General features: G+C 43.2%; 1 protein-coding gene across 1 annotated transcript; it reads right to left on the minus strand.

Annotated features, from left to right (window-relative positions):
• Window positions 1-369: 369 nt before the first annotated feature.
• Window positions 370-15,209, minus strand: scyl1 (SCY1-like, kinase-like 1). Its single transcript, XM_083786531.1, has 19 exons — window positions 15,020-15,209; window positions 13,437-13,577; window positions 12,268-12,384; window positions 11,748-11,983; window positions 11,366-11,456; window positions 10,698-10,853; window positions 10,060-10,218; window positions 9,735-9,842; window positions 9,234-9,347; window positions 8,319-8,474; window positions 7,748-7,936; window positions 7,003-7,078; window positions 5,737-5,961; window positions 5,418-5,560; window positions 4,687-4,779; window positions 4,006-4,350; window positions 3,282-3,360; window positions 1,880-2,153; window positions 370-1,610 (listed from the first exon to the last, which is right to left on the minus strand). The coding sequence occupies exons 1-18, from the start codon at window positions 15,125-15,127 to the stop codon at window positions 2,029-2,031; spliced, it is 2,661 nt and encodes an 886-aa protein (XP_083642657.1). The 5' UTR covers window positions 15,128-15,209; the 3' UTR covers window positions 370-1,610; window positions 1,880-2,028.
• Between the last annotated feature and the right edge of the window lie 1,801 nt (window positions 15,210-17,010).

Genomic DNA, 17,010 nt, shown 5'->3' on the forward strand with positions numbered 1-17,010 from the left:
TGAGCTGATGTATATCACCTCTGTTTAACAGCAAATATGGATATCGACAAACCACTGGTCAAATATGATGTAGACTCTTGTTGCCACTATTACTTAAGTATGCCACAGAAGTACTGATGAATGATTATGAACAATTGTTCACATTGCAGTAAAATTTTAAATATATATTTTTTACAAATCTTTACTTTTATTTTAGGATAAGCTCACATGTTACACATAAGATATTCTGTAAAAGAACCCATCATACTGTTCGTTTTGGCATGAAAACAAAATATTGGGCATTTGTACTCAGATTTAAGAATAAAGCAGCAGTTCCTTACCTGCCCAACACTTACCAGGGACATGTGGAATGAACATAATGCATTGACATCAAGTAGACCTGGATTTTATGGTATCTTGTCACTACCTGAAAGATTTCGTGAGCACGAAACTTACAGTGCTGCAATCAAACAAAGGCACAAATAAAATAAAATGATACAATTCCCTTCACCCTGACCTCCCCCAATGTCATGCCAATATTGCTGATTGGCCAAAATAGACACATACATTGCTCTAGTTTTTACCCCGGGTGAAGCCACTGGTGTTGCTTTTGTTCTTTGAGCCTACACAATTGTAGGACATCGTCACAATGTCATGGTAAAATTCCCTATTACAAAAAAATAAGTCTTAAAATAAAACCAATTTCCTTCCCATCGACACTCCACCACCACACTGTTACAACTCAGTTGAAATGTAAGCAAAGCCACATAAATGGCAGACATACATGAATGAATGAGCATATTGACCAATAGTACAGGACATTCAACCTCAATTTGAGATGTGGCATATTTCATGGTATGCCTGTTGTTCCCGTTATGGCTCTAACACAAGTGTATGTCATTCGGCATGAAGTACAGTCTATAGATAAGGAACAAGTGAAGCACACCACCTTCCAGGTTGGGTTGGAACAGTAGAATACAGTACAGTACAGTGAACCAAAGAAACTAGAAATAACTTGGAAGATGCATGCATTGACTTTCACAAGTCTTAAATCTGCAATTGGTGACAGTAGAGCTAAAACATTCACATCCTCTGTATGTGTTCTGCATAATACACCTTGTATATAGCTATATATTTCAACCTTTAAAAAAAAACATGTGCGCTCATGTCATTTAAGACATGATGCGTTGCCTATGTACAATACATTTTACAACTGCAACTGAAATTTGCATTTAAAAAGAAAAGGAGACATAGTGTGATGCGAAAGTTCCTCCAATAGTCTGAGTGATCAACTCGTGCCTCTGCTGCCAGAAGTGTAGTGCCGTTTTCCATCTAATCTTTCATTCTATGCTTTTCTGTGTCTGCCTTTTCTTTTCAACATTTTATTTAGTAAGAATAGAGCCAGTGATCTCCAACTTGACAAACTCCATCCACACTATTGAACTGAATACACTGCTTGGATAAAAACCAGGCCAAGAGCAGAGATTGGTTACGTCCCATCTGTCCTCCCAATGATATGAAGAGAATCAGAAAGCAGAGCAACCGTTTCATTCTCCTCTGATCAACCAGCGAGCAGCTTCCATGGTAGTGACTGCACGCAGGTTCACAGCATCATTAGCATCACCTGCCACCTTAGCCTCGGTACCAGGCTTTCATTTTTGTTGGTGCAAAAATTGAAAGCCTGGAGGAACGCATTGGCCGCTCTGGTCTAAAAGTGGGAGTCAACCCTTCCGGGTGGGCGTCGCTCCAAATGATGTGACGTAGCGCTGCACTAGGGGGGAGAGGAGGGGCCGGGGGTGACGGACAGATCGATGAGATCCAATCAGGGCGTGCGCAAATCTCAGCCGCGACTCGCCCCTCTAGACCAGAAACCTAACACGTTAGCTCAGGCTACTGCCACCTTTACATGATCTCCTTTTCTTTCATTGTTCATGGAATGTTGAACTTTCCATACCTATCATACCTCCATTCCTGCGGGAGTCAGTGTCCAGTCATTGCACTCAATGTTCTTTGCTCCCTGCCCCATTTCTTTTAAGCCTCCTGTTCCGGTCAGTCTAGTTTGCGCACACCCAATTTGAGAGGACCTTTGGCAGCCTTGCGTTCTGCCCGCTTGACCTCCAGTTCTTTCCTCCTCTCCTCTCGTTTCTTCTTGGAGACCTCCGCCTTGCTCAGACCTGGTGGACAAACAAGACAGGAAGGCAGAATGTTAACTGTGACATTCACATAAATTACCTGTGGAATATTTTTGCAATATGTAAAAACAATGCTTCAATACGTTACATTCAACTCTTTAATGTTACATTCAACTCTTTAATGTATGTGAGATTGCTCTGTTGCAAGTGTGTATGTCAAAAAGAAGCAAAGGGACATTATGTCTCCTATGAGACACAGACCAAGTAGATTGAGGACACAAGTTTTAATGTTTATTTTAAGTATAAAGTAATTGCCTGGGCAACTTTTGTTTACAACGCCTAAAAGCCAAACAGACATGAATTTCTATTCATAATGTTCAATGACTGAAATGACTGCAATTAACGATTTAATTGTGTTTCAGTGAAAAAGTACAATTTCATAATCGTGAGAGCCCTACACCCAGGTGACCACTGTACCGATTCAGGAGAGGCACTTGAAATTGAACAAGGCCAGGCCCTGAATCAGTAGTGATGACTGGATTTTTCAATCAAAACATAACAGAGGACTTTTTAAACTGGGTAAAAGGGGATGGTTTGTTTTGCCCCAGTTACATACTGTCAGCCTTGATCGTCTTAGCCTTCGTCAAAGCCTTGAGGTTTAACACTGGATCTTTATAACGAATACCAAACCGCTCGCCCAAAACACTTGTTGCCCCGGAGCAGATCCGGCGACCCCCCAAATGGTCGCCCCAAGTGGTTAATGACTCACTCCCATATGAAAGCACTCTCCTGGCATTGTTCAGGGGACACATTTTAACATTTGTGGTTGTGTGCACAACCATATGAATTTGCGGGGCGAGTGTTCTAGGCGAGCGTTCCGCAACGGCGTGGCGAGCGGACCATCGTTGTTGGGGGTGAGGGTTCTGCTCGTTCGGGGCGACTGGACCTTGGCTTGGGTGAGTGGTCTGCTCCAAAACTGTGGGCGAGCCTTCCAATTACCTTTGTAACACTAACACTACGGCTTAGGCTAGAACACGGAACAACCACCGTTCCGAGAGTACCCCGTTTAGCTTGAAGGAAGGGACCTCCTTAAGTGTGACTTGGACCATCTAACTGCAACTCAGGACTGTGAGTTCCTGATGAGAGCACGGTGATAATTTTAAGTCTTACCCTGGTTTCCATCCACTGATTCCCAGCTCTCCTCAGCACCCCACTCTCCTGTTGCTTCTGAGCCCCAACCTTCTCCAGCCTTACAGCAAGAACAAAGACACGCACAAACACATTACTCCATTTCTGTTAAAAGTCTTGATATCTAAAACTCTTTATATAGCACTTTTCAAATCAAAAGTTTATTATACATTTTTCTATCCTTTACACACACCCTGCTTCCTTCTTTCCATTCCTTCCATCTTTGAATGTTAAGAGTTTGTAATTTAACGGGAAGCTGTCACCTGATTCTTCAGACTGACCAATCACAACTGTATTTTACTTTACTTTTTATTCATGTTCAGAGCTACCCAAGTATAGACCAGGGGTTCTCAACGTTTTTGGCTGGGGACCCCCGGAAATGCCCCGCCCCCCTCCCCACCACTAATACAAATTGGCCGCTACAATAACCTTAATAATAGAGAAGATACGTCATAAATAAATACTGAAATCAGATATAATAATTAAGGAAATTTTATGCATGTACTATCATATGTAAACTCTAAATTTCCATTATCTTTTTCATCTACCCCTTCTTCCTCAGCCTTTCATTTCTCCCAATTTTCTATACATCTACCTCCTTCCATTTCTCCCATATTCCATCAAGCTTGATTCTCCTTGTAATCTCCTTCCTCTCTAGACCAATTCTTGCATCGTTCACACTCATCTTCATTCTTTACAATCTCACCGTGGTGGTGGCAGTGGGTGTGCTTCTCTGGGATATATTGGCGAACAGGTCATTCTGACTGGCTGATTTGGATGTGCTAGTGCTGTCCCAGTCGTATTCGCTAGCTAGACGCACGCCCTCTGGCAAAGGGACATCCTTATTTGTTGTGGTTGTGTTCGTAGCCGTGGCCGTGGCTGTGGCCGTGTCCGTCTCCTCTTCCCCCCAGTCATTGCCCCAGCCTTCCTCGCCTGCTGAACTCTGTCCCTGGCCCTCTTTCTCATTGGACCAGCTGTCATCTGCATCCCAACCTGAGCTACTCCAATCAGAGCTCTGCTTTTTCACTGCATCAGCGGACACCCGGGCAGCCTGGAGTTGATAGAGTATTGTAATTAACATTAGGCAGCTATGTGTATGGAGGATGCACCAATAACAATTGTATTTTAAGTTTAAAGTATGGTACTTTTGTTGCAATCTGATTCATGACACTTTGCTTTAACTTCTGATAATAATTCTATAGTTTTATCACATTGCTGGCAGCTCTTTACTTCAGAATTCAGTATTGTGGAATTCAGTATTGTGGAATATTACAGTATGTAGTCTAATATTGGTTCAAGAACAAATCCACTAGTGGTGCATCCCAAATACAGTAGTTTCAATAAAGGATAGAAAATCTAAATCACACATTGAAGAATTTAAACATACTCCTCTATCATTGACCTTCTTTCTTGATGACGCCGCTCCTCCTGACCAATCAGTATTCCAATCATCTGGTTCTGCATGAGCCTTCTCTGGTTCCTTGGTGAACAGTTTTGGATAAATTAAATTCTCAACCTTTTCTGGAGCATGGCCCACCCAGTTGACCTTACTTGTTAAGCAAGTGGTCTGTGTGGTGTTAAGAGTTTGAGTGGCATGCAGTTTCATAGAATGCTTATTTTGATGATGATAATGATCAAGCAATTATGTTGTGGCTTGGCTCAATGGAACTACATAGTATACTTTAAGTTCCTATTATATCACAATGAAAACGAATTATTAAAGGAAAAAGTCTTAAAAGAAAATATATAATGAAATGTTTTTACTTATTTTTTTATATTAAATTAAGAGCCATAAACGACAAGACGTTTTATTGCCAATTATGGACCGGATGCCACGGGCGACAAGACGTGCTCCCTTGTATTATCTTCTTCTTTTTTAAATCCATATTTTGAAAATTCCTCTAATCTGTTGTACAGGTGATGACATGCACATTACATGCATAATAGAATTACAATTTCTTAATTATTTTATAATGGGCGAATTGGCAACCAAAGCCTAAACTGGTGACCACCAGGTGGTGCTGAAAGAGTTAAAAATGTGCCAATTTTTGAGGGGCCAACTTGCAATAAAGGTTGAGAGCCACTGATCAAAAGCAATGCTCAGATCCTGTGTCCTACCTCCAAGCTTCCCCAGTCTTCCTCATCGTCCCAGCGGTCTCCTATTCCTTCACTTTTCTTCTCCGTCTCTTCTACAGTATGGGATTGTTCGGGTGCATCAGAGGCAGTGCGGTGAGGGGCCTGTGGTGTTTTGACTACAGAATCTGTGAGGGTTAAAATGCATAAAGTTAGAAAACCAAAGAGGAGATAAAGATCTGGTTGATAATGTGTATGCATTTGTAAATGCAAGGTGATGTACATTATTACTGTGAAAATGATCTGGTGCTAAATTGAGACATAAGCTAATTTAGACTGGTATGAGGACAGCATTACTCCGTACCAATATTGGTGCAGCCCTTCTCCAAACCAGGGACCGGTGCTCCTTCAGCAGGTGAAGTAGGGTCGGAGCCAGGGACCGGCTCACTGGGTTCTGCTGTTGTGCCTCCCTCTGTTCCTGGTGTGTTGCGAATCAGCTTGGAGGTCAGTGACGACACGCCAGTCACTGCCCAGCCTGCCCAGCTTGAAGACGCACCCACAGGCTGAGTCGAAGACAGGACATCCTTTTCTACAGAGACACAGAAACGTATCTGAATAACTGAGTCAGGCTAAACATCATCGCACCGTTAATAAGTCATGGACATTTGTATTTGAAAATGAACACCATGACAGAAGCTGGACTTCAATCCGTTGCATGAAGTGTAATGATAACATAACTTTGACCAAAAAACAACCATGTAATGCTACTTAAGAGTGTGATTACGAATCTCAAGTATGTATTGCAAGTTGATTTTCATACAGTATGTCGCATACACACCAGCATGCTTTACTGCGATCCTGCTGCGAACGAATCCTGCTGCGTACTATTATCAGAAGGTGCGCTTCGTTTGGCAGGTGTGAAGGCTCATTCGAATCCTGATCAGCAACAAAGAACCGCATTCTACTTCGCCCAAAATACGAGAGTTTCGCATTCAATCGCACCTGACCTCGATTCACTACAGGTGTGAATGTAATCCGCAGCAAATAAAGGAAATGAAGCAAATAACGTGGCGGATGAATGAGGAGTAAAGAGTAAACACAGTTGGAGACAGAGAAGGCATATTTTACGCAGCGCAAAGATGTCCCGTTACCGTGGATAGACGTGGGCAAATAAGGAGACTGAAGCCCTGATTGAAATATGACTGAGGTAATCAATTGATTAAGGAAATATAAAAACACTGTAGTGTACAGAATATTCAGTCCGTCGTAAACGGACTGAATATACACAATGTGTGTGCACGCGTGAGATAGAGAGAGACGTCTAGTCCCAGAGATCCCAGAGACCCCAACACACTCCATCCACGTTACCCTAATTTTACATCCTAACTATTACTCGAAGTATAATTTTTTAACACCATAGATTTCACTGTGTAGTTTATGAATTGAACACATTGATAAAGTTCCCTGCTGCGTTTCTAATTGCTGCAGAGGACAGCGCAGTGTGAAGGCAAACACAGCAAATTAAATATGCAAGAATGATGCAACTTATCCGCCCAATTGCATCAAGTCTACCGAAGTACAGGTGTGAATGTCTTGAATATCAAACAAGAGCCATCTATACAATACATACCTATCTCAGCCAGCATGGCTGGGTCTTCCGATACCGTTTCCAACTTGGACAAGAAACTCCTAATTGCTTTGAAAGCCTGATGAGGGAGAACAGAAAGTGAGAGGAATCCAATTGACACCTCCAATAAAAGTTCATAACAGATGATGTTTTGTCTCCCACATGGGACACCCGGTCCAGATTCCAATCTGTATCACTACTGTATATCATGAGAGGACATAAAACACATGGATTGCAGCTTTAAATCAAACAAAGCCTTTGATACTCTGTACTTCTTGCCATTGTTAAGAGTCTGCTAGGTGACTGTAGCACCTGCAGTTTGTGTCACCAACAGATGATGCCCAGCCACTATTATCTTTTGACAATTAATGTTATACTCAGCCTCCTAGTTTTAGATTGAAGGTGGTGTCTGAAATCCAGTGATCAACATGTGACGCTGTCTCACAAGGTGAACACGAAATGTTACCTACAGTTTCATTTGTCATGGTGTGTTTTGCCATGTATTTCTTCCTACAAAAGCGCTTATCGATGTACATTCAAGATTATTGTGGAAAAAAAGCCAATTATGAAAAACTGATGGTACATATCCATTCAATCCAAACCAAGACACTAGTATAAAGGAAGCAAATTGTCCTCGTGAGAATGTCACAAGTTAATAAAAGGAGTACATGTGAATGGTGCTGTTGCTGGCTGTCCGGACTTCAGCAACGTGTCACACTCTGAAAGGTAATCCACCACAATGTCTCACCTGTTCCCTGACGTTCTTATCAGGGTCGATGGTGATGGCGCAAAGGGTGGGCAAGATGCGCCTGGCGCTCTCTGATACGCTGTAGTAGTTGTGTGTGGCAGCAAATCCCAGCACACCAGCAGAGCGCGAGGCTGGAAACGGGTCCTTGGTGGCCCGTGAGAAGGCTGAAATCAGCACACGCTGTCTGGTCTAACAAGTGACAGAGTAGAAGGAAAATGGATAAAAGAAAAGGTTAGGAGCTGGGTGAAACTGAAACAGAACTTCCCTCAGAGAATCAATGGAATCAATGAAGGGCTACATTTGATAAAGCTAGCATTTGGTTACAAAGGCATATGCATCCTGTTCAGAGGGCAGAACATAAACATCCTCTCTTGTCCCTTCTATAGGTTTAGAAATATGGGGGACCTATTCTGTCAGTAAACAGATTAATTAATAACACACCCCAACACCCCACAACTCTAAGTTGCTCCTCAAAAGGAGAAGAAAAAAATAATAAAAGAGTAGAAGGAAAGTAGTCTAAAGCAGCCTGCTCATGAATGACAGTTTTTCAGTGTATTTTCGTGGGCTTTACCCCAGCATTGAGGTAGGGTGCAATCTTTCCGAGACAGACGGTGGTGTTGCAGCGAATGGGACCCTGCTCATCTTTGGCCTGCAGCCTGGCAAAGTGACGCATCAACTCCTGGTTCAGGTTGCTCTCATTCAGCTTGGGGGCCAACAGCAGCATGGACTGCAGGATGGAAGAGAGTAGAGAGCAACAGCATTGGGGTGGATCGGACAGAAGATGAGAACGAGAAATACACATTTTAACATTAAAAACAGACCAGTTCTCCTAATAAAAACATGGCATTAATCATGAGCATGAAGAAAGTAAATAAGTAGTGGCAGCAAATGCCAGCGCCTCACGCATAATCATACCAAACTCACAGAAGACAGTTGACTGGCCTAAGTAGCCTACCCGCTGCTATATTATTATATCATTGACCTAAAAGGCGTTTTATTATTAAGGATAGTAGGATTTCAAAAAAAGGCTAGGCCTACGCCTTTTTCAGAAATGACCTGTAAAAAACCTTAGTTAAACATGCAGAGTGCGTACTTTACCAGGGTCACATCATCTTCTGATAATTGAAGGTTTTGAAATGAAATAAGATTTTTGTTCCATTAGTGCGAGCGTGACAAAATAGGCTACAGCTTGTTGTTGTTACGCTGCTGCTGCTCTGAACACATTCAGAACACTCAATGTTCACAACATGTGAACGGTAAAGATACCAAGGAATCGACAGTGACGTCACTGTTATGCTACGCAACACGGAAGTAACACAGACTTGTGCAAACGTGGGATTCCCTTCTCGTGTACCGGTGGGACATGTCCTGCGGACCGGCACCGCTCTGTGTACCAGTGGTTGGGAACCTCTGATCTAAAAGACCACCCCTGGGTCCCGGGATCCATGAGTGAGTGAGTGAGTGAGTGCACAGTATACTACTGTACCTTTACAGTCTGTTCTCTGATGGCAGGGTTGGTGTCTGTGAAGCCATGGACGACGTGAGGGAATATCTGAGAGTTCACTGCTGCCTCATTCAAATATTGAATGAACTGTTCCATCTGAAAGCGAGAAAGTATAGGGTTTAAGTCATTTACCAGAGGCCGATTCTAAAAAGCGCCTTCTAAATCCTGACCTAAGTTTTTTTTATAATTAGGCGGGATGATTTAGATTGTGAGTTATTAATGTTTTAAGATTTTCGATGGCGTGTCACTGTTGTGCAACACCGAGGATTGCGCAACAAGTGCATCTAGGCTGTGGAGCGATGCGATCCGTTTTCATATCACTAATTTGACGGAGATTAATCAATCTCTGTGTCTCGGGCACATGACCGTGCACTTGAACTTGACGGTAATTTACGTCATGGGCCTTTAAACTGTTAACATCTTGGTAACATCGTGAATGATCAATCACAACACGCGTGCCCTATGCAACCCTGTCCCAAGTACCTGTTGCAGCAGTCGTATCCTCATGGCTCGGTCGGTAGAGGAGAACATCTTAACGATAACAGGAATGATCTTCTGTTGGTACTCATCTGCCGACAGGAATTTCCCCACCTGGCAGCCAGAGAGAAACAGGGACAGGGACAGAGGTAGAAAACAGAAAATCGAAATCTGTGATACAAGAAAATAATCCCTAGACCTTCATCAGGATGGACAAAGTCGGGTATCCTGGTCTGAACTCTGAAGCATACCGACTGTGTCTGTGATATTGGCACCTGGTCATGAAATTATTAATTTAAAATGTTATAAATGAATCAAATTGAGTAGTTACCTTGAAAAGAGGTGTGAGGACAACAGCACCAGCATTGCCAAATTCAAAAGCAGTGAGCAGCTGGGGCAGCACCTTGTGTTTGCAGAAATCCTCTGGGAAAGAGTCCAGGTTTTCACTCAGATCCTGAAAGAATTGCTGCTTCTCTGCTGGGTCCTTAATCTGAACACACACACGCACAAAGTTGTGTTTAGCTGGCTGTCGTTTTTAAGTAAAATAATATATCCACAACCATATCATCAGAGGACTATTAGTCCAATACAAACGCTGAGCAAATGCAATTAAGAAGAACAATTCAAAGTTATTTATTTTTCAAATGTGTTTCTTTTAATGTTGCTGCTGTCTCTTTGGGGAGACAATGTGAATTTTGTATTGAGAACCTAATGATGATATGCTGTGCTTGTGTATAAAATGTATTGTTTACCCCGGCAATGACAATAAAAACAATAAGTTGCAAAAAAGAAAAGTCCAAAAGAGAAAAAACAACTGCAGTTGATTCAGAACACTGTGTGTGTGTGTGTGTGTGTGTGTGTGTGTGTGTGTGTGTGTGTGTGTGTGTGTGTGTGTGTGTGTGTGTGTGTGTGTGTGTGTGTGTGTGTGTGTGTGTGTGTGTGTGTGTGTGTGTGTGTGTGTAGTCAGACCTGAATCTCCTCCAGGAAAAGGTTGCTCTCCACAAAGCTGTTACTGAGAAAGCCACCGGCGGCCCTGCAGTTCTGGAGGAAGCGGGCCGGGTTGGGTCGAGCCCGTGGGTTGGCCCCCACCAGCTCACAGTAATGGGGAACCAGGACTTTGGGGATCTGAGGACAAAGAGTCAACAACAGTACCGTTCACATGTACTCAACTCATTACCACAATGTTTTCTGCTAGTCGCACAAATCCTAAGCAGTTGTGCTAAATGAAAGTTGATAGGAGTAGGACCATTTTGTTTGTAATTAAAGCATTTAGCTATTTAAATATACACAAACAGCCAGCATAATCACAATTAGTTCTAATGGCAACTCTAATGGCCCAGGCCCAGGGATAAATCAGCAAGGGCGAAGTCCAAACGAACCGACCTCCACGGCGGTCGCCAGATCATAAGGTCGGTCGCCAGATCTTAAAATCATATGGGATACTCTGTAGGCTAAAAATGGAACCAAAATAACCTGTAAATTAAAAGGTCCATTTGAGGGTAATAGATAATGCCAGAAAATTAAAGTAAAATACATATTTTAATTTCTAAATTGCATGAGGTGCTTTATTCAATGTGGGCAACAATAGCCTAGGAGGCCCTATGTGTAAAGCAGTTAAGCATCCCGATCCGTGATACCTTTCCCAAAGAGCGTAAAGAGGATGCACGAGGGAGTGGCCCGTTGAAAACTTCCCAAATCAGGCAGCCCAGCCGCCACACCTCCCCTGCCCTGGAACACAAACACACACACACACAAATTAAATTGCATGGGAAGACTGATAGCAATAGAGTCTAATGGGTTTATAGCATCTTCTTAACACATGTACATTAACAACTATAGTATGGCAAGTATTTCCCTAGTTGATGAGCATATCAATCTGTAAAAAATAATTCGTACTCGATTGTCAGTATCCCAATTCCTCTCAAATGCATCTCCCTCATTGAATTCCTTTTTCTCACACTCTCTAATCTAATCTAATCCCTCTCCTAACCACATCCTTTTTTACTCTCACTCTCTCACCATTTCTCTCCAGTGTTGCTGTTTGGACATGGAGTCTCTGGCGGGTCATATCTCTCCATGTCAGGATACACTGCTTTAGGGGGTGGTAATGAGGCCCCGCTGGGGTCCCCTTGCTCCGGGGACACGTGGTCAAGGGCACCAAGCTTCCACTCACCTGCCCGGTCCACAAAAACAGCACACATGCCCAGGTTGTTGTGGAGCAGGTGGCAGTCATTTATTAGGAAGCTCAGCGCTTTCTGCAGGTGCACACAGAAGAACAGGGGTGAGTGGTCAGGACATGGGATTGTGTATTTGAAATACAACGTGCACATCATACACAGACATCAGCAATAAGTGAGCGAATAGATTGGATAGTGGAGTTGCAATGGATTCAGTTTTGTTTGGAGTGGGAGGCAGGGCAATTGCTTAATAGGGAGAGAAAGAGAGGGGCTACAGAAATAAACAGAAGAGAGAGAAATAAGACATGAAGATGACAGAAACTAAACATACAATGGTTGCTGTGCATGAAGCCTCTGCTTACCACAATCTGGTGCAGTCCCCAGGACACCTCCAGATCCCCAGAACCCCCCTTCTCTGCCTTCAGGTGGCTGGCCAGAGGGGTGACCTGCTCAGTCACCAAATAGAGGCTCTTCTCTGTCTACAGTAAAATAAACTATATTAAAGGTTATTCAATTAAACACTGGTCCATTATAGCTAACTGGGGTAATTTGCTTGCCCTCAACCATCCTTGGTGAAACAGTTTGGGTGGGGCCTTGTACACCTAGATGTTTTGAACATATGCTAGCTATAGAGGGTATGCGCCTGCATAAAGTGAGTGGCAAATCGGAGTGGCAAAGTGAGTGGCAAAGTCAGTTTAACGTTGTTTTAATGCAATCAGATAGTACTTTTCTGTTTGATGTATGGACTGTCAAGGCCAGAAAGTAGTTTTTGCCACTCAGTAGGCGTTCCCGCATAACTTTTGGGTATGATGATGATGATGTCACGCGCATACCCTCCATTACCATCCCTTCCCGTTTAGAATTTGTATCAGGACTACGTGATAAATGTGGGTTTTACGGGAGAGGAGATTATTTTGTCAATGTATATAATGTGTTAGTGACCGGGCCTTTTATTTCAAGGTCCCCCAGTTTGATATGCATTAGGCCATGGACCCCAATTCAATTGGGACTCCAATGTAAAGTGTAAAACCATCAGTGTTAATTTACCTCAGTTACGGACCCATATGAGTCTATTTGGTTCCCTACAATCAACTGGAACCCCCCTCAAGGACTCCTGGGGGTCCCTGGACCCCATGTTGGGAACCAATAGCTTAGGTAGAGAGGTTGCAACCTTGTCATCCTCCATGACAAGGTTACAATCCTCTGATGAAATTACTACTATATCTAGGAGGAGGCTACACAATTACTAGCGTTACAGTACTAGCTAGTATTAATCCGATTTACACACACGACAATAACCAAAATCATACTCACCTCCATCTGCAGGGCAATATACAAATAAAAAGTAAAGTAAAACTGAAAGCACTGTGGTTACTTTAAATCAAATAATTTTGCCCCTTACTACCGAAATATTTACTAGACTCTTTCCAAAATAAATTAGTACAGTAAGCAACTATACATTTCCAGGGTTTCAACATTTCAGATAGTGGTACTGACTGAGTGCATATTGTAAAGATGATCCCATACTCACATCCAATCCATCAACATAGGCCAGAATGTTAGGGTGCCGGAGGGTCTTCATGCGTTTGAATGCTGCCTTGGCTAGCTGTGTCTGCTGTTCTGTTCCTTGGGCCACGTCGTATACGAACACAGACACCGGCTCTCCGTTTGTCTAGTAAAAATATTTGAAAAGAACCTCTGAATGTGATTGTATGTGCTTTAAGCATTTTTCATGGCTTGTGAAGTTGTGAGTCAGTAAATATCAACTTAACAGATTCCAGATCAGGGCACAGAAAGAGCTTAGATTACCGGAAATAATATATTCAGGATGAAATGCACAAACTAAATAAGCTATAACTCCCCAGCCAAGCGCTTGCTTGGCTATCACTGCAACTATAGCCTCTAGGATTATATGACTGAATCTTGGACTGTCACTTTTGTCCAGGCTTCTATTCAGCTCTTCGTAGAATCCTGACTAGTGTTAAAGGATGGTTGCTTATGATATCAGTAAGCAAAGCAAAGTTACTATGTTATGTATGTAACTGGACTAAGCTCAAGAAATTGTTTACAGCCAGGCCCTGCTCATAGAACATTTCATGGTAGGGGTTCAATGCCTTGCTCAAGGGCACTTCAGCGGTGGTAATTTTAACGTGCCGGTCCGGGGATACGAACTAGCGACCTTCCGATATCAAGACCGCTCCGCAAACCATTCGGCCACCGCTGCCCAAAGTAATGCTGTGCATGTGAAACAGGCACAAAGTCTATGACGTCAGTCATCTATGACGTCAGCAAAGAGCACAGATACGCACCAACATGGAGCGTTTGGGTCCCAAACTTTGGGATTGTCTCCATAATAATAATTTGGACACATCTGTCCAGTGACCAGACAGACAAAAACTTCAACTTGATGACGCCCCAAGGCCCCCCAACAATTATTACAGTATAGTGATATGACAATTACGCGTGAATTGGGTACAAGATTATCTTGTTGACATTCTAGTTAGTGTTTGTTATTACGTCGCAATTGTTAATGTTGTTAATTTAGCTACAGCTGGGTGACGTGGCGAGATCGAAGAACGCGTCTCCCAGCGTAAACATGAAGCCATGACTATCGTCAGGAAGGCAAATAGTCAGGCAAATATCATGTGATGAACGTTGACAATACATCGACAGAATGGATGAGGGAGAGGCTGACATGTCTGCTGAATAAACAAGTCAGTTGCCACGTCCCAACAGCTGGATAAAACTAGCTAATAGTCAAAAACCAAAAGGCCTATGCCACGAACACGAAGCTAGCTAGTTCCGTGTGTTATACCGAAATGGGTGACCTGTCGAATTATGTGACGACAAAATATCTACACTTGATATCAAAATTCAAATGACATTTTCAGCCTTTTGTGTGTGGAAAACCGGACAACGCTTTACATCGTACATTTATAAACGGACAGTAACAACAACCCAAAACTGACGTGTGGAACATGGGTAATACCAGAGCCATCTATCTAAGGCTCTGGGTAATACATAACTCGACAGCTGACTCATTTTGGTGTAAACAGGGTTTAGCTTGTTGACAATATTAACTATGTGTGTGTCGGCCTTGTGCTCTGGGTTTACCTTTCGCTTCCCTCGATGAAGTGTCCATATTCCAGACGACTCTTCTGTGTCTGGCAGAATTTCATAATTAAAGTCTTTGACTGGATCCCTAGCAAAAAAGGACCACATATCTTTCCTCCACACAGCATCAAGCACACATACACTGTAGGAAAGCGAAGAATACCCCCAAGCGCAGAGCAGCCGTAGGAAGCTAGCTACTGGTGCACAGTGCACACTTGACAATATTCCGTCTAAAACTTTTGAGCGGACTTTAGTTCCGCTACTGATTCTGAATTTCTGATACAGTAAGTAAACCATAGAGTAAACCATTTTCATGTCATCACACAAAGAAAATTTATGGGGGGGGGGGGGAGTGTTGGCTGGGAGGAGGAGTAGGACGACTAAGGCCCTATACGTCCTCTCTGGGGGGGGGGGGGGGGGGGGGGTACTACCTGTCAGTGGGGAGTGTTGGCTGATGAATGAATATCAAGTGAATGGCTTAAACTAGAGGTCCCATCCATACAATCCGAACTAGGAAAGTCAGCCTTTTGCTTCGATGCCCCAACCACATGGAACACTTTACAGCAAACATTGAAAATTAATACCCCAATAGCCAATATCCTATGGTCAATTTAACAACCTGCTTCTGAACCTCCCTACCTCAATATGTAACTGTTTTTAATTTATGTTTGTCTCATTGTCTATACAAGTAAGACGCGCAAACGCGGGAAGCGAACGCAGCTCGTGTGTGTGTGGTTGTGTGTGTGTGTGTGTGTGTGTGTGTGTGTGTGCTACAGCTGCGCCCTGTGTGTGTGTGTGTGTGTGTGTGTGTGTGTGTGTGTGTGTGTGTGTGTGCTACAGCTCCGCCCTCTGGTGGCGGGCCGGTGGTGTAACAGCGTGACACACACACACACACACAGACATTCAGCCCTTGCTGTCATAGTAAGTGGCTCACTGCGTTCGCAATCATATGTCTTTGCCTTACATGAAGATTTGTTTGGTGTATATAACCTGCATGTCTTTAAATTGTTTTATATAATGTATGTAATGTAATCTCGTCAGCATTGAAAATGAGGGAGAACCTCAATTGCTCTTTCGAGAATAAATAAAGGTTTCAATCAATCAACATACTAATACAGGAGGGTCAAATTATGACAGGCAATTCCTCCTGTCAAAATATGACCCCCCAGTCAAAAAACACTTTGTTTGAAATAGACACTCATGCTTTCCAAGGTGTGATTTGGGTTCCTAAGGATGAATACACAATGAATATCAACATCTTAAAACCAAAATGTTGAATTGTGGGTTTGAGTTCACATGCCCTTTTGATGTACATCAAAAGGGGGGGGGGGGTACTAACTACCTGTCAGTTGGGAGTGTTGGCTGATGAATGAAAATCAACATCTTAATACATCCTAATACAGGGGGGTTATTATGACAGGCAATTCCTCCTGTCAAAATATGACCCCCCAGACAACATGTCAGTGGGGAGTGTTGGCTGGGAGGAGGAGTAGGACTAAGGCCCTATACGTCCTCTCTGGAAGGGGGGGGGGGGTAGTACCTGTCAGTGGGGAGTGTTGGCTGATGAATGAATATTAACATCCTAATACATCCTAATACAATTGGGTCTTGTAGGTGCCCTTTGAGAGCGGTTTTGAAGGAGGGATTCACATGTCTTAATGACAGTTGGTATGGCGTTCCACATTTTTGTGGCATAGGAGCGAAATTTATTTAGTCCCTTGTTTGTGCCGAATCTGGGTTGCACATGGTTTGTTGAACTCCCTCTGGTGTTGTGGGTGTGGACTTCATGTACATGGGTATCGAATCTTGTGGACCAGACCCATTGCAAGATGCTGTACTCTGTCGTCAACCTTAAGCCATTCCAGCCTGTCAAAGTGGGCAGGGGTGAGGTGGGTTCGGGGGGTGAGGCCCAGTAGTAGGCTGCCTGACCAGTTTGTTTTGGGATGTCTGGAGCCTTGTTTTAAGGGCCTTTGAGAGGTGCTGTGGTACCA

This window comes from Protomyctophum parallelum (assembly GCF_964188405.1).
Source record: "Protomyctophum parallelum genome assembly, chromosome: 16".
In the NCBI taxonomy this organism is placed as follows: Eukaryota; Metazoa; Chordata; class Actinopteri; order Myctophiformes; family Myctophidae; genus Protomyctophum; species Protomyctophum parallelum.

What these genes read in the sequence shown, in the direction of transcription:
- scyl1 (XM_083786531.1), bottom strand. Translation starts at nt 15,127, where the DNA reads ATGTGGTCCTTTTTTGCTAGGGATCCAGTCAAAGACTTTAATTATGAA. An exon ending in AGCCATGCTGGCTGAGATAG is followed by an intron (nt 5,962 to 7,002) that starts GTATGTATTGTA and finishes GTGTCTCTGTAG; the next exon opens with AAAAGGATGTCCTGTCTTCG. An exon ending in GAAGGGCTGCACCAATATTG is followed by an intron (nt 5,561 to 5,736) that starts GTACGGAGTAAT and finishes TAACCCTCACAG; the next exon opens with ATTCTGTAGTCAAAACACCA.